Source organism: Anas acuta, chromosome 1, assembly GCF_963932015.1.
Source record: "Anas acuta chromosome 1, bAnaAcu1.1, whole genome shotgun sequence".
NCBI lineage: Eukaryota > Metazoa > Chordata > Aves > Anseriformes > Anatidae > Anas > Anas acuta.
In genome coordinates, this window is record NC_088979.1 from 27,569,556 (window position 1) to 27,596,290 (window position 26,735).

At 38.9% G+C, this 26,735-nt stretch overlaps 1 protein-coding gene across 2 annotated transcripts; it reads right to left on the reverse strand.

Moving 5' to 3' along the window:
- Positions 1 to 7,693: 7,693 nt before the first annotated feature.
- Positions 7,694 to 26,717, reverse strand: VPS36 (vacuolar protein sorting 36 homolog). Of its 2 annotated transcripts, XM_068673855.1 has the most exons (14): positions 26,508 to 26,717; positions 25,766 to 25,834; positions 22,545 to 22,615; positions 21,161 to 21,275; positions 19,679 to 19,768; positions 18,349 to 18,435; positions 15,215 to 15,247; positions 15,033 to 15,110; positions 14,498 to 14,632; positions 13,566 to 13,631; positions 12,974 to 13,038; positions 12,289 to 12,373; positions 9,947 to 10,023; positions 7,694 to 9,863 (listed from the first exon to the last, which is right to left on the reverse strand). In XM_068673855.1, the coding sequence occupies exons 1-14, from the start codon at positions 26,601 to 26,603 to the stop codon at positions 9,770 to 9,772; spliced, it is 1,161 nt and encodes a 386-aa protein (XP_068529956.1). In that variant the 5' UTR covers positions 26,604 to 26,717; the 3' UTR covers positions 7,694 to 9,769. The 2 variants fall into 2 exon arrangements, with proteins under 2 accessions (XP_068529956.1, XP_068529966.1); XM_068673865.1 differs by lacking the exon at positions 7,694 to 9,863 and having other exon boundaries at positions 12,229 to 12,373.
- Positions 26,718 to 26,735: the final 18 nt, after the last annotated feature.

A 26,735-nucleotide genomic window follows, 5' to 3' on the forward strand; every position in this document is an offset into this window, starting at 1 on the left:
TCAACTTTTTATGTCCAAAATTCAAACCGAGCCGTCGTTCCTAGTTAACGTCTGTCATCTATACGACCAAGAAAATAAAACTTCCATAAAATACGAGTCTCCCTGCCTCACCTGAACGCTGAACCAAGCAGCAGGTTACAGCCAGCAGCCTGTATTAGGCTCCGTCGCCCCCTGCCTTCTCACTTTCCCTCGGTTTTGATCAAGGCACGCTCAATATCTTTTCCATATGCTGGCTGCCGTCTGCGGTGCTTGAAGCGTCCAAGGCAGGCTGCCACCTGCAGTACTGGCAAACACATTCAGAGCAGCACTTGCCGAGGAGCTTGGAATATATTCGGGAAGGGAAAGTGTAAATTCTTCGTGTGCCACACCGATTTTCCAGGATGTTTTTAAACATTTTGATTTGAATAAACCAAATCCTTAATATTCTCTCTTATTCATTCATTCATTTATTTGTTTAACACAGGTGTGTGCAGTTTTTTAACTCGCTTTCTAATTCAGCCTTTCTGCTGTCTGTAAATTTTGTTTGATGTTTCAGAGGAGAAGGAATATGCGTGTGTGTGTGCAACCAGTCTAATAGCGAGAGGTCACAGCACTTCACCATCAGGACTCCACAGAGCATGGGACTGCTTGGTTTGTGCCATGTCCCATGATTACATCGTTCAACCCCTTCTTTGAACACCAAGGAGCTCCCTGTGTCTGCTCCTGGTTTGTGTGAGAACCCTGGCAGCAGGAATTCAGCTGCAAACAGTACCACTGGGGAGGAATGGTCATGCCAGAAACTCATTTCGTATTGATTGTTTAAGATACCAAGATGGTTCTGGGTTTGTTTTGAATGAAATTGGTAATAAATCATGCTTGCTAGTAAAGAAAATAATACTATAAAGAGATTACTGATGATAAGGAAGTAGAGCAGAGGAAGCACGTTGCTAATGACTCCCTGCTCTGAAAGTTCCTCTGAATTTCCAGGACTGAAACTCAAGTCTCACTTGCTGCCTACGTTTAACATCTGAAAAAATTTATATTGGTGAGTGTTTTGCCAGGCTTTTTCATCTATGAACACACTTTTAAAAAATTTAGTCACTAAAAAAAAAAAAAGTCATTCCTCCATTGTAATACAAAGGAGAAAATAAATTCACAAAGCGGGAAAGAGCCTGAAACATGCAGCAAAATGCTTTACTCATATTGCAGTACTTTGCACTTACTATACTGCCTTTGATCCAAGGGTTTTAACGTACTGTACAAGTTATACATGATCTTTGTTTCGTACTCCTGATGAAAAAGGCTTCATTTGTTCTCATTTTTCTGCCAGAGTAAACTGAGATTATTCTTAAAATGTAAAGCCAGAAATGAGATCAAGACTGCAACTCGGGTCACAGTGTTGCATCTTCATGTCTGCTTTAGACTCATCTCCCCTTTGTGTCAACATTTCCAAAAGGGGATACAGTCCAAAAATAGTGATTAAAAAACACAGATCATCTCTATGATTACATGATAGAAATTGTAAAGAACCCAGAGAACAGAAGGATGAGCACAGGATAAATACACAGAGTACATTATTAAACCCTTTGAAGCATACTGGATTGTGTTTGCACATAACACACCTGCTGTGATGCTGGGGACTAAGATCTGTCTTTGTTAACACGCCGTCCAAATTTCATCAAGAACATATTTTTCATTAAAATACTTCGGCAGAGCTGATCTCTGAGGCATCTGGTTAGCAGCAGATAAAAACGTCTGGTTCCTTGCCATTCAAGTTGGTTTCCCCGGAGAGCAAGAAACTAATAACAGAAGGGACAGGAGAAGGAGGGAGCAAATGAATACTCATTCAGCCCAGAACCATAAAGTTGAGAATAAAATGAATTTAGACACCAAAGGATGCAAAGAGAAAGTGACCTTTAATTGCTTATCTGCAGCACTAGCAGCAGGTGTGATAAGCAATGGGGAGAGCACAAAGTGATGATGCTCGAGCATCCATCGGGCTGCCTGACTGAAACGTTCAAGGCAGTCGTCACGGGAAGGTCAGGCAGGGAAAACAACCCTGGCCTGTTAAAACAGGATCACCTGTCCTCCAGCTGCAGGGAAAAGGTTTGCACATGTAGCTACGGGCAGTGGGCAGCTGTCCTGATGGATGCCAGGGAAAAATTCCACCCGTGAGCTGAACATTGCCACTCATCATCCAGAAATCACTGACCGCAGGGTTGGACTGAGTGGTGCAGGGAGAGTGCCTAGGCCAGATCCATCACGTAGGCTCCTACCACCAGCTGAAATGCAGCTACCTGGTTTTACCAGAGCCAAATTAAGGGTGTTCAGGTGAGGAGCACCACCATCAGCTTGGCAGTGTTGGTTTTCAGCGGGCATAGGCTGCTGTGATGGTTTTCATCCTTTTGTCAGAACAATTTGGTTGAGAAGAAAATGTCTTTTTTTTTTTTTTTTTTGGCATAAACCCAAGATCATGTACTAGCACATTTTGACTGCACACCACCAGACCAGAGAGCAGAACGGCTGGCTACCAAAACTCTGCCATGCGTAGGGGGAAGAGATGCGACATGGTGTGGGTGTTTTCCATCTGAGCAAAATACGCTGAAAGTCGCTTGTTTTGGATATTAAAGTGACCTCAAGCTTCCTAGTGGGAGTTCTAATAATATCCAAGCTCAGGAAGTGAACCATGCAAACAAGACAAATCTCTATCTGCCCTCATCTGCACCGACAAAGGAGAATTAATTGTAAAACCCCAAAGTGGTGCTGGCTCCAATACAAGCTAGTAATCTGTCATGACTGAAGACGGTAAGGTCCGAAACAGTAGTGTAGATGTTTGATGGTTCAGGGGGAAACTTCAGAAGGCTGGAAGCAGTGAGAAGCCGAAGCATGTCCATTTGGAAATGAGAACTCTAAATTACTCAAGAAAATTTCTCAAGCTATAAAAAATAAAATTACAAACAATGATAAATAAAGAAAGGTTGCACTGGTTAAAAAAACTTCATTCTTGGCTAGAGAACTGACTCAAATACTAGTAATTTAACTATAGAAAGCATTTCAATTGTATAAAAATAATGAGAAGAAAGGCAAAATTTACATGAATTGGAAGAAATCAGATGCATAAATCTGGTAAAGAATTCAAACGAACACGAGACCTGCAGGCAGCAGTGCTGAGTGATAAAGGTTTGCCTGATTTTAATGTGTATCTTAAATGAAAGAATGGCAAAAGTCCTATTTGTGAAAGAACTGACTTGTCAATTGGAATGCAAAAGAAACACAGATGTTCAATAAATATTTCTGTTCTGTTTTGAGGGGAAAACAGACGATAGAGACATATTCCAAATACTTCTTGTTCCAATACAAATCTGAGAACATGAAATAAGAGCAGCTCAAGGTACAGCAATTAAAATCAGCGGGTCTGGATAAACTTGCCTCCAACAATTAGTAACGTGGGTTTTCCAATCAATCAGCCTGGAAATGTCTGTGGAAGTTTAAGACCACTGGAAGAATGCTCACGTGTGGGGTTTTATTTTGGTTTGTTTGCAAAGTTAGAGCAGCCCGGGCTGGTACAAATCTGGTGGCCTTACAGCGAATGCAGGCATAGTGATGGAAAAGCTGGTGATAAAAAAGGGGAGGACCACTGCCAATGCCAATTGATGAAGATTGGTAGAAAAGGTGTTTTAGATAAAATTATGTTTGGTGAATAAAGGCAGGGATGTTTTGATGTAATAATGTTTGCATTTCCGTAAATCATTTGGCTTGACATTTCCACCGAGGAAATTTCTGCGAAATTTGCACAGCGTACATTAAAGGGATTAAATGTTGACTGACTGGTCTCAAAATGTCATTTTAATGTGTCATCTTCATACGAGACGTGTTTACCTAAAGATCTAAGTGTGGATTTAGCAATTTAAAACTTCTGTCAGAGACCTAAAAGAGGACGTAATATTGTCCCTGCTCAAGTTTTCGGATAAAACACAAATTGGGAGGATAAAACACCAATTGGTAGTGACCAATGGCAGGTCACTACCACGGAGTGAGGACACTGAGCTTTAGCAAGCAATACAGATTTTAAAGCATTTCCCTTAAAATTACATATCCAGGAACACAGAACGTGCTTTACAGGACGTGCAGCTCCCTCCTGGGCACTCATTATGTTAAAGGGATTTGGGGATCCCGCTCTCGTTAACTAAACACGAGCTCCCACTGCCACATCCAGTTCGTTTGTGAGGCTGCTCGCAGGTTTTGAGCAGAGAAAGATGTCAGTTTACTTTTTTTTTTTTCCATTTATCCTGCCTAAAAGTATTATGACCAAGTGCAAGGTAGATGATCTGGGTCAAACCGCTCTGAGGAAACAAAACTTGCAGGAAAATAGGGGAGAGTGGTTTTCATTCTGATACAGGATCAATGATGAGGCTCTCAAGTGAAATACAACAGCGAGAGCTTGGCTAAGAGCATTAAGCATAACTTGAAGGACAACCGAGGAGGAAGCACATTTTCAGGAAAGCTTCTGTAAACTGCCAGCCATCCTGCAGGGCAGGCTTCAGCACACTAAGCCCCAAAACTATCCACCTATGCTGTTTGTTAATAACCCCGCTGTGGTTTGGGCTCAGAGATTTTACACTGAGTTTAAGAAAAAGTCTAGCTTGGGATTTTAATTAGGAATGGGAGCTGCAGAGCATATAGCCCAATGCAGCTCATGCAGGGCACCACCCTCGAACCCCACTTTCCCTCTTTTTTAAGGTCCCCATGGGGGTGAGAGCCCACCAGGAGGCTGCAGCCTGACTCACGCTTGCATCTACACAGAAAAAAATAAAATGTAGTGGGCAGAAGGGCTCCAAATGGTTTGTTTTTATGGGGAAATACACCCGTGATAGCAGATTCAGTAACTATAATGTCCAGTCCCTGGAAGCTGAAGCTAAGCAAGCTCTGATTATGTGTGCTGAGAGCATTTTTACCACAGGTAACAGCCACTGGCAAAAGCTGCCAAGAGTTGTGGGGTTTCCCAGAAACCAAGGCCTCTTGTTCATGAAAGAGGAGCTCAAGCACAAATTAACGAAGGGAAGTGCTACAGCTTCGGGTACCCAAGAGGTCAAGACAGACGGTCAGAGTTTCTTCTGGCCTTGTAACCTATGAATGGATCACTGTCCCAGCAGGAAACTAAACTAAAATAAAAAATCCTTATCTTGGGCTTTCCCAAAACACTGTGGAAAAAACAATAGGAAAGCAGAAAGATCAAAGCCGGTCGCTTTGCATCACTTATGGCTCGTTTAGTATTTCTGCTGAAAAGACCAAAACATTTGGGGATCTTACTCCAGACCGCTTTTTAAGCTCTTCCTTGCCGCCGGAGCCCAGCCCTACCTGAGGCACCTCTTCGCAGAGCTGGTCAGCGTCTGCTTCCAAGGAAGGCTGGGTGTGAAGGCAGTGGGAGTTTTGCCCTTCCCGTTTAATGGGTGGATCAGACCACAAGATCTTTGCAATTTAAGGACACACCTCAAACTCCCCGTCAGATTTTAAGTGAAACTCGGGGGAATCGTGCCACACATGCATAGCTGCCAAGTCTGGCTGAGAGCAGGAGGTAGTATCAAATGCTGTCACATTTAGGCAACATTTGAAATGAATTCTACCTAAAATAAATCACGAAATTACCACAATACAAATGCCAAAGCAGCAACAGACAATTTTATTCAGTGTGGTCGTGCTGCCTTTATAGTCCCTCCCATCAGGGAGTGCTCTCACACGGCGTGTATCCTCCTGCTAAATTTTTGGTTAAAATAACAGGTCCTGCCTTTGAGTTTCCGGGAGTATTCTGCACATGTGAATGGAGGGGCACAGGAGCGCTGATTTCTTTGTTTGACTGCTGACTTCAAAGTACAAAGAGTGAAACAGCATTTAGATTAGATTACATCAGTCTCCTTCTTTACTCACTCCCTTGAGATCATTCTGCCATCTAAGTGAAAACATCCAAGTATATAAAAAGTGAATTAAACAATGCAAAACGTCTGGATGCTCTGAGCTCTTAGGCTAAAAGTAGAAGCAAAAGGCTAAGTTCAGAGAGAGGTCATGAATATTCTGGCAGCACCAGCCCCTTTTACCTTCAGCTTGCTGTCGGTCACTGCTGTGAGCACAGCAGAGCAGGGATTAACGTCCTCGTCATCTGCAGGAATCTGAAGTTACAGCATTTATAATCCAAAGGGAAAGAGGAAACCCCAAATCATACCTAGCCTTCGGCTTGGAGCTGGGATGTGAAGCAAGCTGGCTTCTATCAGGCTTACCTCTCAGGAGTGTGCGCTAACCAGCAGGCTCTGGGATATTCTGAAAATGAGGACTCCCCACTCTCTCTCAAAGTTTTACTTTTTTATTATTAAATATTATTTTATTATTAATTTCTATATTATTTATAAATTATTTATTAACTATTATTTATTTATTATTATGCTATTATTATATTTATTATTATTATTTAGTTTATTATTAATTATTATTATATATTACTTCTCCTGGTGGCAGCAGGCTCCTGCTGGCTCCCACTACGGTCTTCACCAAATTGGTGCCAACACTTCCACTAAGTTTACAACACACAGAGTCAGGTCCTTTGGACAAACCATAAAAGCTGTTAGGAAAACTGAGTGTTGATGAGTTTAGCTAATCACTACACAACCAGGAGCAATTATTAAAGATACACTTCTAAAGGACTTCCAAATCCCCATACCTACACAGGTATATAACACTCCAGAAAAGAGTCTGCCCTTCAGAAGCACAGTTCAGATCAGATCCATGCTTCCATAGGCTGAGCATAAAGTGATTGTTCCTGAAAACAAAGGCAAAGGAGAAGCGGAAAAGATGTACAGATTCCTGAGCAGCCTTCTTTTCCTGCCAGGGGCATAAAAAAGCCTGTGTTTTCAAATGAAAAGCATAATCATCGTTTAAGACTGCTCCATAAAGGAGCGGGGGATTTTTGAATGGAGCTCTGTTACCAGCCTCTGTTCAAAGGCCTGCATCGTTGGACACCCTGGCAAAGCGAGACAGTGCTTGCATACCATAGTATGACACAAACATCCTAGGAACAATCAAAACATGTTAAGAAAATGAGATTCATACAAGCACCTTCTGTACTAAGCTGTAGTCTCCTCTCTTCCATAATCCTGCATCAATACAGTCAATAGTTTGTTTTATTTTATTTTTTGCTAGTAGTACCAGTGGAAACAGGACTGGGCACTGACAACTTCAGACAATCTGATGTGCTACCCCGATATCACACACCCATGAATAATGCCACTATACTCGTTCTGCCAGCAGCTGGCTCACTGTGGGTATCAGATACATGATTTCTGTGGTCTATCAGCTGGGAAAACACATTTAAATGTGTTCAAGGCCTTTCCAATGCCAGCACAGGGTGTATGTCTGGGTCTGACTCTGACTTCACGAGGGAGCCAGTCTGTGTTTCCACAGACATCTACAGTTCTGTGATTTTAGCCTCTGCTAGGTCACAGGCTACTAAGCAACAGAACCAGGGCATTTTAGCTGTGTTTAATTCTATCTTTTAATTTTAAATTGATCCTGACTTCTACCCTTCTGGGTACAAATGACACAGCAAAAACATGTCATAGAAACAAGGTTGGAAAAAAACAAAACACAGAATCACAAGATTTTGATTTGTTGAAGTGTTAATGCTGCCCAAAAACATTTAGGAAGAAAAACCTCACAGAACAGTCTATTTTAAAAAAATCTTTTAATTTTTTATTACTTTCTGGCAGTCATTTCCTCTTTATATTTAAATTTTAAACCAGCTCTATGATCTGGCTTCTAGATTTCTTCCCTACAGGAAGAAAAAAAACATCAAGGAAAATCTTGGGAAGAAAACACTCAAGAAGGTACCGTCATTCTTAATACATCATATTGTTATTGCTTAATTAAGATACTGAAATGCTCTGTGTTGGAGCAACAGAGTCTGGAAGTTTACAGTTGGCATTTCCTTTCTGTCTTTGTGCTTGTTGGCAGAAGACATGCCCCCTTGTGGGGAGAGGCTCAGGCCCACAAACCACTGCTCTCCCCTTGGCAGGTTTGGGCATCATGCAAGAGAAACAGCTCTCACAAACCAGTTTATGCTTCGACATTTCTCAATTTCCAGTCCTTTCTTAGACAGATGCTGCCTGAAGTGCCTCGCGTAGACCTCTTCTGTGGGTTGTGGGGAGGATGAAGGAAAGCAGCGGGCCATACGGCTCCTGGACGGATGATACTAGATGGTTAACACAGCAAGAATAGTGTGGAATAGTTCTTCCAGCTGCGCAGAATTCATTAGTTTTAGCCACTTTCATTAAACAGAGGAAAACCACCCTAAAGAAAGCACTGCATAAAAGTTTGCTAGTGACAAAAATAAGAGGATACAATTCTCTAGATCTAAATGCACATTGGACAGATCAAAAGCATCAGCACTGTAGGGATCTCCACGCTGAATCCATTATTCCCAGGTTCTTAACCCTGTTTCAGCTACGGTAACAGACAGCTCTGACAACATTTTCAGGCTGCTAAACAAACACACACCTTTCTCACCTTTTTTGTAATGCTGATTTGGCTTTACAGCCACAATGCTGTTGCATGTATGTTGTCCTTGCCCATATTTTAATTAATTTTGTCGTTTACTAAAACTGGTCATTTAAAAAGCTGAAAATTTAACTGGTATGGATCATAAACATCCACTGACCATTATTACCGTGACAGATTTTCAAGTAATAGAACAACTCCACTGGAGTTATGAAAGCTGAGGCCATCAAATTGCATTCAGTCTGAACACAGGGTGAGGAATACCACACAGAAAGATAACTCGTGACTACTAAACACAGGGCGATAGTCTTCCTCTTCCCTTCAGTATTGAAAGCACATTAATTTTGGCATACGAGGCACAAGCAAAAAGAACCGTCTCCCCAAAACAGGCTGATGAAGCCTGATCTTTCATTAAAGCACAAGACAAAAACCAAGCACATTAAAGTTTTACCAGCTGAGCCTGGTAAAGTGGCAGGAGGCTACTACACTGCACGATGTAGAGAGAGGACAGAGAAAGTGCACCCAAAGTGCAGCACAATGAGACAGGAAGGGAGACGGCAAAGAAAGAGAAGGGAGGAAGTCTGCACTAACAATGCTTCTATCTGAGATATTAGAGTAAGACATGACAAAACGCACAGTGTTTTCTAGATTCACATAACATCTGTTAATCTCTGCTGCAGCAGGTTCTTTCTTTCTCAAAGCGTAAAGAATCCCAAGGTCCTCTCAGAATACTTCATCACTTCAGGGAGCTGGGGTTACGCTACACCGTTTTGTTCCTTATACCTCGGTGCACACCAAAGTCACTATTCTTATCGCTACGGATGCATCTGTCTGCTTTGCTGCTCTAGACATAAATAAACTGAAATTGGAGTAGGCAATAACCTATGTTCTGGGTGCCGACGCTCAAGGCAGGCTACAGGGGTATTCTCTCCACTTTCAGTTGCGTGGAATCCACATCTCATTTTTCTTGAAATGAGAAGTTACAGAGCACATCAAATAAGACTTGAAACACGAGCTAGCCAGCTTGAGACAATTACTATGTTTCTGACCTAATGATTCCTATTTCCTTTTGGTTCCGCATAAGATGATTCGTTCAGCACTTGAAATACCTGAGAACTGTAAAGCATTGCAATGTTCATCACCGTTGCAGTTGACAAAAAATAAAAATTTTTTTTAAGTCAGTTGTGGCAAGGGTTTTGCCCTCTGCTCTCATGTTCAACTGAGACATAGCAGCTGTACACAAACGACATTAGCTTTGTGTTAGAAATAAATTTGGGTAGAATCTCAAGCCTTCCACTGAATCATCCCTGCAGAGATGGCCCATCTTTTCAGCAAGAAGCAGCCTAAAGAAAGCAGAAGATTTGTTGCATTAGTTGAGGACAACTTGATAACAAAGGCATTATTAAACACAACCGTTATTGATTACCTTTCTTTGGCTAAGAGAACGGACATCCCCACCAGCTTTGCAAACTCATCAGCTGTGAGAGAACCTTTTTCGGATACCTATCAGAAACAAACACAAATAAACAAACAAGGGTATTAAAATAGCAACTCAGTCAGGCCTAGCCTTGTAAAGCGATAAATTGATAGCGTCTCTCTTGTGAAAACAAGTCTGTTTGCATTAAAAAAAATTAGCTCATAGACAGCAGTATTCTGTAACAATTAGTATGGCTGAGCTGTGTAAATACTAAGGGATTCTGCAGACAGTTAAGCTCAAGTGAGGAAATAAAAGCCAGCAGGACAGGACAGGCCATCCATTTAGAAATCCAAGTCATCTCAAAGAGAGGTGGGGAATTTGAGTTGATTTAACACATCTTTACCAGCTGCATTAAATCCCAAAACATTAGGGCTCCACCCTGTATTATGGCCTACTAGTGGGATCAGTAAAAGCCACTATCACATTCAGTTAATAGAAAAGACAGGTTCAGTCTTGGGACTCAAAACTTTGGTTCTACTGTCTCAATCAGGCTAGTTAATACATGCTAAAATGAAACCTTCTCACACAGGTTGGCATGTGGACACTAAAAATACAAAATGTTAAGTCCAGGATTATTACTGCATTGAATTTCCCTATATAAACATTTGATTTATTAACTACAAATTATTTCATCCATTTCTCCACTGATTAAAGCAAATTCATATCCACATGTAGTTGCCATTTCCTGCTTCCCACATAACCAGCTGGGGAGGGATTCACTCTGCGTCATTCCGAGCACTCCCTGAGCAGCAGTAATCCTTTTGCAGAAACTCAGATCGAATTAGTCCTGACTTCAGATTTTATGACCAGAAATGATTGAATCTGAGTACTGGAAGTCAGCTCTACAATTTAATATGGCATGTGGGTCATTAACTGTTTTTCCTTCCCAAACCACCACTCTCATCAAGAGTGACTTCGGCTTCCATCGACTTCCATGGCATTTCCTGTCTTCGCCAGCCGTTCTAAACCACATCACTCTCCTCTCTGAAATCCTGCGACTTCCTTTCATTTTTATTTCTCAGAAGTTTCAAGTTACTGCACGTTACAATTTAAGCACAGGGAGCTTTTGGCCACTATTCTGATCTCATCTTCCCTTTCCCTTATGGGCTAGCCTTCCTCACTCTAAGCCTCTCCCTTCCATTTTTCTATGAAGTCAAAGCCCCATGTTACAAAAATAAAAGAAAAAAGGCACCTCATTAATAAATCCACCAGCTGCTGCTTTTTGTGGTTGACCTCATTTGTTAAGAAAAGGCCCTTCCTTTCCTTTCCAAGTGATAAGCCCTCTTACTGAAGGCAAGAAATTAATTTGAAAAAGATACATATTTAAAAAACTTAAATGGACTAGGTATTTTTCTGTAAATGTAACAAAATAAATATTTCAATATATGTTAATCCTTTCAATTTAAGTGTTTTAATTTTGATAAATTAAGAAGGTATTTTTAGACAGGTATAAACATTCTTATCAAAAAGATCTTTTGGTAAGAGTGTTCTAACAGTACCAAACACCAAAGCCACACTGAAGAGTCCACTTGATTTATCAAGTGAGAAGATGCCTGTGATAGCTCTACTTTTTCTTCTTTGACTGCCCAAGTCAAAGTCCTTCTTGACTTGTGTTTAATTTTAAATACACCCAATCATCCTTCATTCAGTTTTGTGAAAAACAAATTCACATCCCACTGGAAAACACATGGGAAAATCATCACATTAATGGGACAGCAGCACTTTAAAGAGTCAAGACATGCAAGACTAGGAATGTTTACCATCCTGAGCAATCTATGCTACTTTTTTTTTTTTTTTTTAGGCCTGATGAAGCCAGCGCTCTTCACAGCAAGCTCAGTATGAGGTGTTACACATGCAATGTGCTGTTTTACAAAACAAACCCAGACCAAACAACCAGCTATATCAACATTTAAGAGCTACTTTCACTGCCTTTAAACACACTGTGTACAGAGACTGAAGTCCACTTTTGTTAAGTGACATACTTAATATACACTGTGAATTTTATTCTACAGCGCAAGAGATCTGGAGGAAGACCAAAGGTTAATGAAGTTTGAGAAGAGATGAAGAAGTGTTTTATTCCTTAAGGAGAAAGCAGTGACTAAGGCTACTGCCTGCACAGCATTTTGAAGATGAGAAGTGCTATTTAAGTATTACTGTTAGAAGATTTTGGAAGTGCAATATTTTGTATTTTAAAACCTCAGAAGGAGATCCTGTATTTTACATTTTTATACCTAATGTATTTAAGTATCCCCAGCACAGTCTGAACACTGAAGGAAGTGAAGTTCACATACTGTCTCTAAAGCAGAAGCTACCATTTCCTCTTCGTTGTGAGACTGGAGCTCAAGCACCATCACACCACTGTCAAATATCCGAAGCCTAAAATCAGAAGAGTCAAAGTAACTAAAAACTCTGCACGTTACCCATGGCCACAGTTATAACCACATTCAAAAAGAAAAGAATAAAAAGCTGTGTAAAATGAACTTAAAATTAAAAGCATCTTCAAAGTCTGAAGAGACAGGCAAGAGCTGGGCATACGCCTGGTGTTGTTAAACACTTTTCCTAGTCTCAAAAGACATCACAGAATGGTTTGTGCTGGAAGGCACAATCTGATTCCTACCCCATGCCATGGGCAGGACACCTTCCACTAGACCAGGCTTCATCCAGCCTGGCCTTGAACACTTCCAGGAATGGGGAACTATGTTGAGAGGCAATATCAACAAAGGAGGACATAAATGGTTTGACACAGAACAATCATTAAATCACCCTATTTCATTCATACTGCTACATATTCTATATATCCATAGCAGACAAAGTTTAAGATGGTTAGGAATTAATATTTTAACATAGAGGGGATATTGGTGCATTAAGCAGCTCCTGGATGACTTTGTTTACTTTACCTGCAGTAGCTAATTTTTTAAAGTATTAAGCCTGACTTTTGAGCACCATGTTTTATAAATACACCTGTAAATCTCTTACCTTAGTGGTAATTTCAGGGACTCCAGCATCTTACAAGCATTTACTAAATCTTCAGGTGAGAGCAACTAAAAATAGTAAAACATTTATTCACAGCTTGAAATTCCAGTATCAGCAAAACAGTTACAACAACTACAGCTATCATATACACTAATTACATTTTTTTTTTTCTTTTATACTGTTTTCTACTCTTGGCTTCTACACTCCTTCTTGATCCTTTGTTGTTGTTTTCTATAATACTCCTCCTTGCCCATTTGCAAAGAAAAATTGATGCATTTTTGAAAAAAAAAAAATCCCTATTATTTAGTATTCTCTGTCCTTACAGTTTTCCTTCTAGATAAGGATGGATTGTTCCTTTTATTTGGTATTATAAAATGCAGCATACATTATGACAACCTAAAGAGAACACAACCATTACACAGAAGAAAGAGAAAGGAAAATGGTGAAAATTCCTTGTTTTAATGAAGGGCTTATCACTTTGTGTTGTTAGAAAGGTAGAGTGAGCAACTGGTAGGGAATACTATTGCAATTTTCTTCAATTACCTTAGGAAGGAAGTACATTTTACAAAATATTTAAAACAAATCAATGTCTCACCTCTAATCCTCGTGCACGATTTACCAGACAGTACACTTCTGTGAGCGACATGATTCCTCCTCTCTCCTGTGTAAGTACAAGACTGGTAAGAGAAATAGTATTAATCTAGTAAACACAGTATCTTAACTTGCTTTTGAGTTATAAAGCAGCTAAAACAGGAGCTAAATGATAGCTTTTAATGAAAAAGCTACCCAGGACAACACCACATATTTCTAGCATTAATTTGTTAGGTGGTATCTTTTTCTAATCATTTTAAAATACAAGAAATTGATACTACATCAAGAAACTGAGAGTTTGATTTACCATAAAGAATAAGTCACGGGAACAAAGAATTTCAATATATTAAATCTATCAATCAACTTAGTTTTACTTTTCAGATAGTTTGTCTTTCTGATTACAGCAGCTAGCACATTTCTTTCACAGAACATTATTTGCTTCTTAGGAGACTGTATGTAGACTTCAAAGTTTCAAAAGGAAATCAAGCTTTTTGGCAGTAATCTTGAACTCTGAGAGCTTCAGATAAATTAAAATATGATGCATTACAAAGAAAAAATAAGTATAGAATTTTTAAGCAGTTTGAAGAATGACTGCTTGTCTTTTCAAAGTTACCGTTGTTTCTTTTTAGAAAGAATAATATTCTGTGGGAAGAAATAAAGGCTGTTCAAAACAGAAAAGGCTACTAATGTGATTTACTAGATACCACCAGCACTTCATGAATTAGAAGCCAAGATGCCATTACTCCGAACAAAAATTCTTACACTTGAATTTTCTCCTTTGGAAAGAGGATATACATTCCTTTCATAAATACTGAATACAAAGCTGTGCTGCTAACTCTGAACCTTTAAAAAGAGTCACTATAATGCACCCAAAACATATTTACATCCAAATTCAGCAACACACAGAAAACACTTGTGCAAAATTAGGTACTTTACCTCTAATGGTGTCTGCAGCATTCCAGCTAGTTGTTTCGCCAGTTGCATGTGGTAATGGGTACCAGATCCATGCGTTTCCCTAGTGACTGGATTAGCTATACCCATACTCAGCAGGTATGATTTGAACCTAATGGTCTAAACAAATAAAAAAATGTACATCAGCTAGTGCGTGATTCTCATTTTTAAAACACTTTGATTTTATTACTACAAGACAGTTTCAGAGAGTAAATCCAATTGGTTTACTACCGATAAAGTCAATTACTACCAAAGTGAAGGCAATGCTAATTATTTTTGAGCAGCAAACCACCAATGAAAAGCAGAAAACTGTCATCATTCTCTATGCAAAGGCAGCAAAATCTTTGTTTAACAAAAAAGGGTCAAAATAAATACTAACATCAAACACTGAAGTCTCTTTAACTAGAATTTAAAAGGAAAAGTATTCAATTATTCTTTATTAACATATAATTTATTAAAAGGATTGCTTTTGCTTTGCATAGGAACATTTCTGTGGATTCTAGAAACAAAACTCATTTACCTCATCCTCGGTGATGTCACCTTGCTTTTCTTTAATCTTATTAGCTATTGACTTGGATAACTCCACCATTTCCTTAGCCTATCAAGGAAGACACATAGATAAATCAACATTCAGCTTAGAGAAAACATGTTTAAAACCAAGAAAACGAGAATAAATCTACATAAAAGTCACATGTGCCATACCTTCTCCATTAGTTTACTAAGGTCCTCAAAAGCCTGAAATGAAAAGCAAGACATTCCAGATCAGTATCATTACAGAGTTCAGCTTCATGGATACCGTGAGTTGCCTTTGTCCACCTGTTCAAGCTAATTTTAAGAGTGGCTACTCCTATAGGTTAGTATGTTATGTGATAGCTTATATATACTTCCTTGGTGTATGGGAACTTGTTTCATACAGGTCTACAAATCAAAATGGTACAATCCATAAACAACAAATACTGAAAGAAAACAAAAATCAAACAATCATACACTTTTCAACTGTGAACATTAGATCATTATGATTTATAAAGCCCCTACAACAGGAAGGAACAGTGAGATATTGAGGTTGGTTTTCTTCAACCAGTTAATCCTCAGAGATATCTATTGTTTCTGGACAACAGCTAGCCAGCTGTAAAGCTGCAGAAAAAAATCCTCCTGACAAGACAATATTACTTTGTGTAGATGTTATTAAGTCAGTAAGAAAGTTTGTAGTTCCTTTAAAATAAGCAAGGAAGAGGATACATTCTTTCACATCTATAGAAGAGACACACCTATACCTAAGAGACAAAGTGTCTGAAAACATGTCAACATCTTTTCATTTATGTACCTCATAGAAAGGAACAGTGATGCTCCCATAACAAACAAAAACAGTTAAAATAAGTGAAATAATGCCCATGAGACAATCAGATTTATGTAAGTTAAGATTAAAAAACTTCTGAAAATTCTAGTTGTTGGACCTAGAAAGCAAAATACATGCTTAAGTAAAAACCAATCTGTACATTTTGTAGTCTGAGAAATGTTATTGTTTCCACAGAACCATGTAACAAACTGGACGCTCATTGTAAGACCATAATGACTTCAAGTCTGTTACGCTTAGCAAATGGCGATGGTCTCAAATACAACAAATCTACAACTATCTGCAAAGGGCATTTTCAGGCTTGAATAAAACATAAAAGCAAGCGAAAAGTACAGTAAAAGTTAAAAGCTTCAGTAATGATAACCAACTGGCATTAAGAAAAATAAAAATGGTGTACTTCAACCAAAAAAAAAAAAAAAAAGTTAAGAAATGCATTTAAGCTATTTAAGAGCAACTCTCATTTCTGCCAGCCTCAGCAACACTGAGCCTTCAGCACATGACAACCTGCCTGGGTGGTGAACCTTTCCAAACCACCTTTTCTGAACAACTGGTGTGGGAAAAGCTCAAGAGCTTTTCAAGTAAAGCTTGCCTGACAGCAGCACCCCATCTCTCCAGCCACAAAGAAAGAAGGATGTTCAGTTACAGTACATCAAATGACAACAGATGCATCTTGCCAACAATTTCTAGCCAGTGCTTCTGTGCAATTTAGTATCTTCCTAGCTCTTTCTGACTAATCCCCCACTAGAGAGACAAGTTCTAGCAGAACTTCTGCAGTAACACTGTATTGTTCCCACTTACATTTAGGCACCTGACTCAGAAGCTTGTTGGTTTGAGACTCCACAGAAGAGAAAGATGACTCTGGGAAGGGACAGATTTGGATTTCATCCAAATCCCTCCTAATGGTGCAAGTGACTGATTTCAACAGTCTAGCCTCTTAACGCTTGGTACCTCAGTTCCATATCCAAAATTAAGTGGAATATTTCTTCTTGCTTCCCAACCTGCCAAATGCAGTGATTTACACTAGATTTCCCCATCGTTAGTGTAATTTAGATCATTCTACTGTGCTTGTATGTGATATTAAACTTTTCTAAAATGGCATTTCCCAGCTTATTTCATGCACATTGTAGAGATTAGAAAACACTGCTGATCAAAAGCACCCTTGATTTAGCTAAATAAACAGCATGCTGTGTCTAACTCCTCCCCCGGCTGACTCACGAGGGCAGGCCTGGAAACAAAGGGGAATGTGCACACACCTAACAGGAACTTCCTCAGATAAACAAAAGGCTAAAGAACCGGATTCTTATCAGCAGCGAACAGCAGATGCAGGAAGCCTTTTCCTGGAAGCCAGGGCACCATTTTTTAAAATTAAGTCATCTATAACATTTAAAGCTGGAGGAAGGCAGGATTTTACCAGTCATGACTTTCCTCCGTTCATACAACGCTTACAAATGGATTTCTTTTACTCTCTGAAAAAGCTACGAACGGAAAAAATAACCAGACAATACTGTTTGAACTATACAGGCACACATACAACCACAATACCTTTTGAACTGCACATGGGACTTCATTCACTATGTTGTTCTTCATAAAAAAAATGCTAGCAGTATCTGAAACTGCATGTTGCCTACAAATTGCTATATATATTTTCTTATACGTCAGAATAGCAAATGCCTTTTTTATCGTGCCATGCTGAATCCCATGAAGCTTCTCCATAAAATCCATCTGTTGTAGACAGTTTGCGAGCACTTCTCCATCAATCTACCTATCAATCTCTGTTAACAAGACAGAACCAGACTATTTCTGAGGATATTGCTCCCAGATACATGTGAGAGATCTTCAGCGATGAAATTAATGGCTTCTGTTGTCCATCAGTATTGGCATCTGAAGTTCAGCTACTGTGCTGTTTCTGGGAAAAAGGACAGTCTCCATCTAGCCCACGCACTTTGCATAGATGCTTGTAACATCTCGCTGGCGCCTCAACTACTGAGCACTTTTCTATAATTACAAACCTAAGTCTAACATTTAAAAAGTGAATATTTATATGATGAAAACATAACCGCACCACACTTATGTGCTCTTAGTTCAGCATGTTCTTCTTACTGCGTATTAATTTTTCAACTGAAACCAACCTTACCTGTACAAACAGAAAAAGACACTCGTAATAGTCTGTCTGTAGCTGCCTCTGTGTTCTGCTTCTCCTGATGAAAAACTCACTGAACTCAGATTTCTAATTCTATCAAAACTGATTTCATAAACACTCAGCAGTATTTCCAAACAACAATCTTCTGGAAATGACTGTTTACATGAAATACCTCATATATTTTGAAAAACCCATTAAAAAAATAAATGTTAAAAATATATACTTTTAGTCAATTCAGATTTCTCAACAAAAACAATAGTCTCAGCTGCCCCTAAAAGAAAGTGTGAATAAATGTAAATAGCTCAGACAGGTGGCTGACCTTGAAACTACAGTAGTATTTACCTCGGAAATGTTTTTGTCAGTCTCTTTTCTTTTTTCTTCTAATTTCCTTTCGATCCCTACAATTCCTATAGCCCTTGTTCTTCCTGCCTGCAAAAGAAAATAATGTAAAGAATCAAAATAGGAAATGCTAAGTTTTCTCATCCGCCTCAGTGTGTAAAAGCTTGTGTAAGACAGAAGTATTCCTCCAAGGAGCTGACACCATACATACAATAATTCATGCATTTCTTGACAGTACATTTTTAAATCAGAGTCAAAAATTAAACAATATGCATAAAGCAAGTATGAACTTGCTGTAGTATAGACAGATAATGGTTATTATATTTATTATATTAAAGCTATTAATTTGAATATGCTTAATAGCACGATCTTGACTGAGCATTCCATTTCATCCCAATTAAAGCCTCCCAAGTCCTCATGAACATCTATACTACAGACCATGGAAATGCATGAGTGCATCTAAACGTGATTGCACTTCAAGAAATGGAGCCTGAAGAAATGCAGCCACAGAAACAATGCTAAATGCAGTCTAATTTGCCTTGCTGCGATGCATCAGCATGGAGGTGATGGTGAACTTTTTATGTAATGCTAAATGTTTTCAAAAGAATGGCATTTACGTGGCACTAGTGTCAGCCCTCAAATCTGACTGCAAATCTTAGCATGGGCATTAATGACTTGCTGTTACCCAGCAAGAAGAGAAAGCAAGGCATTTTCATGATGTGATTTGTGGCAGGGGGTACAAGCTTCCCCATCAGTCTATGAAATGTGACAATCACAGAATCACAGGATTGTTTGAGTTGGAAGGGACCTTAAAGACCATTGAGTTCCAACCCCCTGCCACACCTCCCACCAGACCAGGCTGCTCAAAGCAGCATCAAACCTGGCCTTCAGCTCTTCCATGGATGAGGAAACTGTGTTGACAGACACTATATTTACAGAGGAGGACATACATGATTTGACATTGAGCAATCACTAAACCATCCTATTTCATCCATACTACTATATATGCTATGTATTCATACATACAGCTTACTCATATATAGAAAAAACATCCACGTTTATCAGTTTTTAACCTATAAATATGCAGACAACTTAAAAAAGGCAATCTAATATATGACAGAGATTCTCCGTAATAACGATTGTCAAATTAGAATATGAATTTGTTTAAATCAGAGGTTCCAAACAATTACATATATTTTTTATATCCTGTATTTGACAGGTGCAGTATATGGGGGTGGCATTAACTGGAAACAAGATTACATGCAGATAACAATTTCAAACTAAACAAATTGACATGTGACATGCAGAAGGATGTCAGAAGCTCTGCACATACCTGTGGACCCTTGGCAACCTGAAAGGTCTGACCAGTAGGCATGTTCTCCCATCTCCTTTGGGTGATTTCTTCTGAGAATCGTCTATAGAACTGCAAACATTAAAGAATGACAACAGATGTTTCACGAACTATGCAGAGTACGTCTGGGTATTTTAGCATCTTGATTTGTCTTCCAGATGAATCAAATTTCACAGTAAGACAAAGTATACTAACACCTGCACATCTGCACTACAACATTACAGTGAATTCTTGAAAACTGGAAAGGAAAGGTGCAGTTCCTATTGCAGTTACAAACTTCCATGAGTACTTCCCTTGTAAAATACTTTTTCAGATATTCAAAGTGTTCCAAAACACACTAAAGCTAAAAATGACAATGTTTTCTCAAAGGCCTACTTTGAAAAGGAAGGAAAGCTAATCAATCCAATTTTTATTGATCTGTTAACTTAATAGTATGAAGTCAGGTGTAACTGATATACCTAGTTATTTGTTTGATGTTAATACTACCAGGAGGCATTAGTTGATTAGCTGAACTGTCAGTGCTGACCACTGAGCAAAATCTAGAGGAAAGTCTGATCTTATAGTTGTTCAAAGTTCACAGGAAGGTATTCTGAAGTCATAAAGAAAAGACTGCTACTGGTATGCTAGGTCACCATCTTCAAATAAGAACATTCACATTAAAATAAAATTATGATTAGGCAAAACACCTATGCAATTCAAATTATGCATAAATCCACACTTGTCCTAAGTTGGAGCCTGATCACAAAGAAATAAAAGCAAGTCTGATGAAGCAAATGCATTTACAAGACCTTTACAACTAATTCAACTTAACTCATTTTCTGCAGCAAAATGGTACGTTTTTTTTTTCACCTTTCCAAGTCAAAATCTTGTCTTGAGTGAGGATCCTATACTGTGAAATTTCTTTACAGAGGACAATTCCTTTTTTTAAAACAAGGAAAATACTTTTTAATGTCTATTATATTGTTTTTCAGAATGCTAAAAGCGTTTGAGATTAGGTGTAGGTAAAAAAAATAAATAACAAAATGAAACAAAGCTATGAGGCAACCAAAATCTTACAGCAATAAAATAAGAGAGATGATTAAGCTGCTTGGTTCCTATTCAGTAGAGCGTTAGGTAAAAAGAAGCATCTTTGACTCTGTTAAACATGGCAGAGCCATCATTTTGGAAAATATTGTGTTCAATTTAAAAAAATAATATAGGAAGTATAGGATTTTATTAAAACTATTAAAGTAAGGATGAAGCCTAACAGTACCTCCTGACATTTTTGGAACTCTATTTGTGTAATTTAACCAAAGCATAGAACCCTGAAGGCTCATAGTGTTTGTCTTCAAAAAGGATGTATTGAAAAAGCTCCACCTCAAAAGTCAACATGGAAAGATCATGGAAAATTATCACTAACACAGCAAGAGGATAAAGGCACGTCCAAAGATCTGATGTACTGGGCTTGTGTGCTACAAACCTTACCTCAATCTGCCCATGTTCTTTGAAAGAAAGTTTGATGTAGGAATATTTGCTGCTTTGGAACGGACCAGGCTCTTTGTTTGAGGAAGCAGGATGAAGATGAACTACTATTTTGGCACTAAAAAAAAAAAAAGTTAAGAGAATAAGCAGCTTTTTCTATTACCAAAAAAAAAAAAAAAAAACACCTTTTTCTATAATTAGTAAGTTAACCATTTAATCAAAATCTGTACCAGCTTTACCTCACGTACGAACTGATGGACGTCAAATTCTGCTTTACATTTGCGCATCAACATTTAAATATTTTGCCTCATTTAAATACCTTGCATAAAAACTCCTGTAGCCTCTAAAGCAACATTTCACAAATTTTAAATGTGGACACCATCAATTCTCAAGAATTAAATGCAGCATATCTTCAGATTGCAAACAAGAATTTCTGACAATGTTATTTAAGGTAAAAACTAATTATCAAGCAGTGCATTTGATTTGGCTTTTGCCTTGCAATAATTACTGCCAAAATAAACTATCTTTGTCACAGGAAAATGGAAGGTCTCAATATTATGTTTAATCTGCCTAGCTTGTATACTCCACTTGCAAACACCGTATGTGAATTTGTCCAAAACCAACATTCAAAGCTAATGTGCATGGGAATAACAGTCTAAAATGACATTTATCACCAAAACAAACCTTGAGATAGCATTAGTTTAGGAATATACTAGGCCACTGTCACAGCATGGCTGCACGTCTGCCATTCCAATTTAATTTTACAGCCTTTTTTTGTAGGTCTTTATTTATTTGACTTCTCTGGCCTAAGTAAATTACCTGATCTGTTCAGGGTACCCCCTGGATATTATCATATTCTATTTATCTGACTGCATCTATTCATCTGGCTGCAAGCAGATATCAGCTACATAATTTCTCCAGTTAATCTTTTTCTTGCAAAACTTCTTCACACACATAACATACTGAATTAGTTACCCAACTGAGGGGAAACACTAATTCCTTCTAACCATCCCTAGCAGCTCCAAGCTCAAAATCAATCCTATGGTCATGTAAAGTTATATAGTACGGGATCTGGCAGGGTTGCTAACCCCAACCAGTTCTATAAATGTGGTACAAATGACTAAAATTAGCTATCAAATTTAGATTCAGCAACATCACTGTGACGTTGATGACTACTCAAATGAAACAGCAAGGTAGAATAGGGATTACAAGACCGTTATTTAACAACTTCTATCAAACGCTGCTTTGTCATCACTTTCTTATGCATTTGAAGTGAGTGGCTGTCAATCTGTAAACTTGGGTTAAAAATTGAACCTACCATGCATTACTATGTAACATATATGACTAATAGCTCATCTGAGAAAAAACAGAATGTTTATCACCTTACCTTTTTCCTATCCCAGCTGCTTGCTCTTCAATAAAGACGACCTGAGACAGAGGTATAGCAATGCAGCATTCCTAGAATAATCAATGCAAACACAAGAGAAATCAAAGCCATATCCTGACTATTCATTCCCTTAAATGAAGCGTTCTCCCATTTCACAAACAGTACAGACTTTTGCAAGTGCTGCCAGAGACACACCAGATGAAGTATGTTGGTAAGAACAAAAACTACCTGTTAAGGAGAAATATAAATAGAAAAAAATGTAAACTGTAAGCAAAGTTCTAGATGACCAAAATAAATTTAAGTGTAAATGATTTTAGACATTTCTGGCTAGATTTATAAAAGCCTCAGAAATCTAGCAAAATTTCAGTGTCGGAGTTCAAATTTTAAACACTAAAATTTCCACACGATGGTGGCTTATCCATGTTGTTGCACAGTCCTCACAGGTGCTCAAAACATTTGCACTGATGTTACTTTGGGAGCCAAAATGCTAGCCAAACCCATCAGTCTTCTCAGTGCTGAATGTCTAAAAGCTAGATTACCCTTTGAGTGGTGATACACCAGTAAGGAATGTCTCCATCTACCCCATCCTCACAAACTTAGTCTTAACACATATTTATTGAGCTGTGCTTCAGACAAAACAAAGCAGAGCAAGAAACAAGACTGTAACCACCTGTGGGAGACCAACCTAGCCAGGCTAAACTTTTCTTACATGTTTTTGAGACAGAAGTTGCTCAAGGGAGCAATTCAAAGCATCTAATGATGTGCCTGGTCCTGTTTTGGTGAATATTCTTTGATGAATGTCTTCTTTCACACGACAGCTTGGTAATTGACAGCCACTCAGAATGCCAGAAACATGGGTTGTGTTCCCTCTTTCAGTCTCTCTTCTATCTGCCACATGACTGTCCCTAACACTAGGTTATAATAAACACTGTTATGGGGTCCTCTCAATCCCTACTACCAAAATTGTTCTTTGCATGGAACAATTAAATGCACATTAAATTGGAGCTTAGGAAAGTATACATGCAGGAACTCCTCCTAATGAGTAAATCTCACTGGGAAAAAAAACATGGGTTGTACTTCCTATTATAGCAACTCTTAATATTTAGATATTAGCTAATATTTAGATTCTTCTCTGGCTCCAGAGTTAGCCACTAGTATGGCAATTTGTAAAATGAACACATAACTCCAGATACTTTAAATATAGGCAAAAAACCACTTCTGTAACAAAATAAGTTTCTGAAAAAGAGACCGATTACATATAATACCTCTGTTTTTAAAGTGATTCACTCATTTAGTTCACAGCCAGAAAGTTAAAAGCTTACTCTAATACAAGGACTTAGAATCACCCCTTCCTTCCCAGTGTCCCTCTTCCCAAGAAGCAATACTACATGAGAGGTGAGTTAAAAATGCCGTGGATGGATGAAATAAGAGTTATTTGGATACAATAACATCCAGTGTTGACGTTATGATTTTATGATTGGTAGTGCTGTGCAAAGCTGGCTATGTAACAAACTTAAAAGAACTACATAATTTTTCCTTTGGAAGTCACTTTTTTTCTATACTTTTCAACTGTAGATGGCATGTAACAACAGCAGCTATAAAACACAGGTGTTTTTATAAAAATTTGTGCAATGTCAACCTAACAAGAAGCAGCCCTCATTTATTAGTAGATTGTTGATACAGTAAGAAGGGACTCTACAAATTTATTCTCAGTAAGCTAGCTAAGGTTTCTCAGGCTGATGTATCACAGTGGAGCTTAGCCAACAATTCACCATGAAAATAAAAGGGCATTGTGCTACACATTTCACTCCTAAAAGCTTGAGAAAGAATCAGCTTCATTTACCACACTAACAAAATTATTCGTGTACCATAGATTTTATTTTAAAAATAAAATCCCCCTGCATGCCCACCTGTCACAGAAAGATGCTAATGAGGAAATAAGGGGTGAATAGATAGTTTAAAACAGGTATATTAACTCACACTGACTGCTCCAAAAAAACACGTTAATTTATTTATCTATTGTTTAAAGAATAGCTCATGACCCAGACAATCAACCCCTGACTTGCTTAACAGTAATACCAACCTGGGTACAAGGTCTCAAAATAACATATTTTGAAAATTTTCAATTATGAATAGGTCTGCTTTTCCTGCAATCAATCCCTGCAGGGGAAAAAAATGTTACTTTGCCAAAATTCAGAACATGCTTGGTGACCACATATGTAGAAGGCTCTGGTAGCTCCCGGCTCTGGAGCAAGGACATGATAATTGGCAGGGAATGGCCCTACCTTTGAGTGCAGAGGCACTGCAGCAATTCTTGCTAAACTCTTGCCACTGGAGTATAACATACATTTGAAAAGTTCTCATCTGTGCATGCTCTGTCTAGGTTTTGGCTTTCGTTGCTAAAGTTTCTAGAAGACTGTGTCCAAGACAAACATAACTCAAGCTGGTTCTGAGAAGGACTTCTTCAACTGAAGCTGTAAGGTGGTATACGTTGTTTCAGTCTATGCTTAGAGCTTCTTACTTGCCTGTGTTTTTTCATACCCGTTTCTAGCCTAGAAACTCAGGCTGTGCCTCGATGATACAAAGCATCCAAGAGCAGTAGTACACTGAAGTTCTAACACTGCCACTTAACCTCTGAATCGATTCTCCATAGAAGTACAGACAGATGTGTTGGATTATTGAATAGATGGTTCAGCACAACAAGAGGCAGTTGGAAAGATAAGCCCTGTACAAACTAATACTGCCACCAAATAATTCCCATCATCAAACCATGGTCTGGAACTATCTGCTGGGACCAGAAGACAGGAAACCTTGGACTTGGAAATGCAGTGAGGAAAAAAGGGCCTTGCTAGACCAAAAGCATGGGAGAAGCATTCTGCGTGACATTTTCACCTTCATTATCAAAACCAACAATTTCTAGTACACAGTGCAAGATTCTTCTACTCTATTTGTGTGCCATTAAAGAAGAAAAAGTTATATGACTTATTTCCACCCCTCCTCATCTCTGCATGCAATTTAATTAAAGCAGCAGTGGGTGAAAGAACATTCCTGGTACATAACTGTCTTTCCACTGCGAACCAAAAAATGGACTATATGTGTAAGATAAAACATACACAGAAGGTACAAAAATTTGTGTGTGGTGTTTTTTCATTGCAAGCTACCAGTTGCTTATTATGAAATTTACAATTAATTGACATGCAAGAGACAACAGTGGGACTTACATGGTTCTTCTGATCCCTCCAAAGCAGTCTGTGTGTACTAAGCAGTAATACTCCACTCTCAAATTTCACCTAAACAAGAAAAATAAAACAGGTCAAAAACATTTTTAACCACTACATTGCATAAACAATGAACTTGCAAACATTACACATTAGGACAACATCAGAATCAGATACAACAAGCCATTATTTTGAGAACACTTTTTTTTTTCCAGAAAACATAATAAATTATGTTAATGGAAAAAATAGAAAAAAGTAGTATAAAGGGAGTATATGAATATACACAAGCTTCCTTTTCCAACTGCATAAACTTTCCCCCCGGAAATCCTGAAGGATCCTCCCTCCATATGCCATGCAAGATATACAAACATCCCTAATTATCGTATTTTTAAAAGGGCTGTTGGCTTTGGAACACTATTTGCTGACAGAGACAGCAGAAGCTCTGCAAAAACAAAAACAACCTAGTAAGAACAAGCTGGGGCCGGCCTGAAATCCTCTGGCCTACCATTTAGGAGCATTTCTTCCTGTTTTATTGTCGAGAAGTGATTGTATTTATCAGTAGGAAATCAGTATTTGGGAAAAATATGGGTACACTGTGAGTCTCTCCCAGCAGCTGCCTGTAGTCCCACAGCCCCACACCCCAACCCTGAGGGGCTCCTGAAAGCTCCGAGCCCCGCCGGTGCCCGCACCCCCCGGGCTCGGCCTCCCCATGGCCGGGTGCCCGGGGCCGGGCCGCCTCCATCACCTTCTCCTCCCCGTCGTAGAGGCGCACGCCGCGCTGCTGCACCACCAGCGTCTCCCCCAGCTCCAGCAGCCCGCTGCTCCAGGAGAACCGATCCATGGCGGCCAAAACTCCCTTCCCCTCCCGAGGGGAGCCTCCAGGAATCAGCCCAAGCCGAGAACCGAGCGAGCGGGGCCGCCCTTCACATAGCACCCCCTAACGGCGCCCTGAGGCGCGGCCGCCATTTTAGGA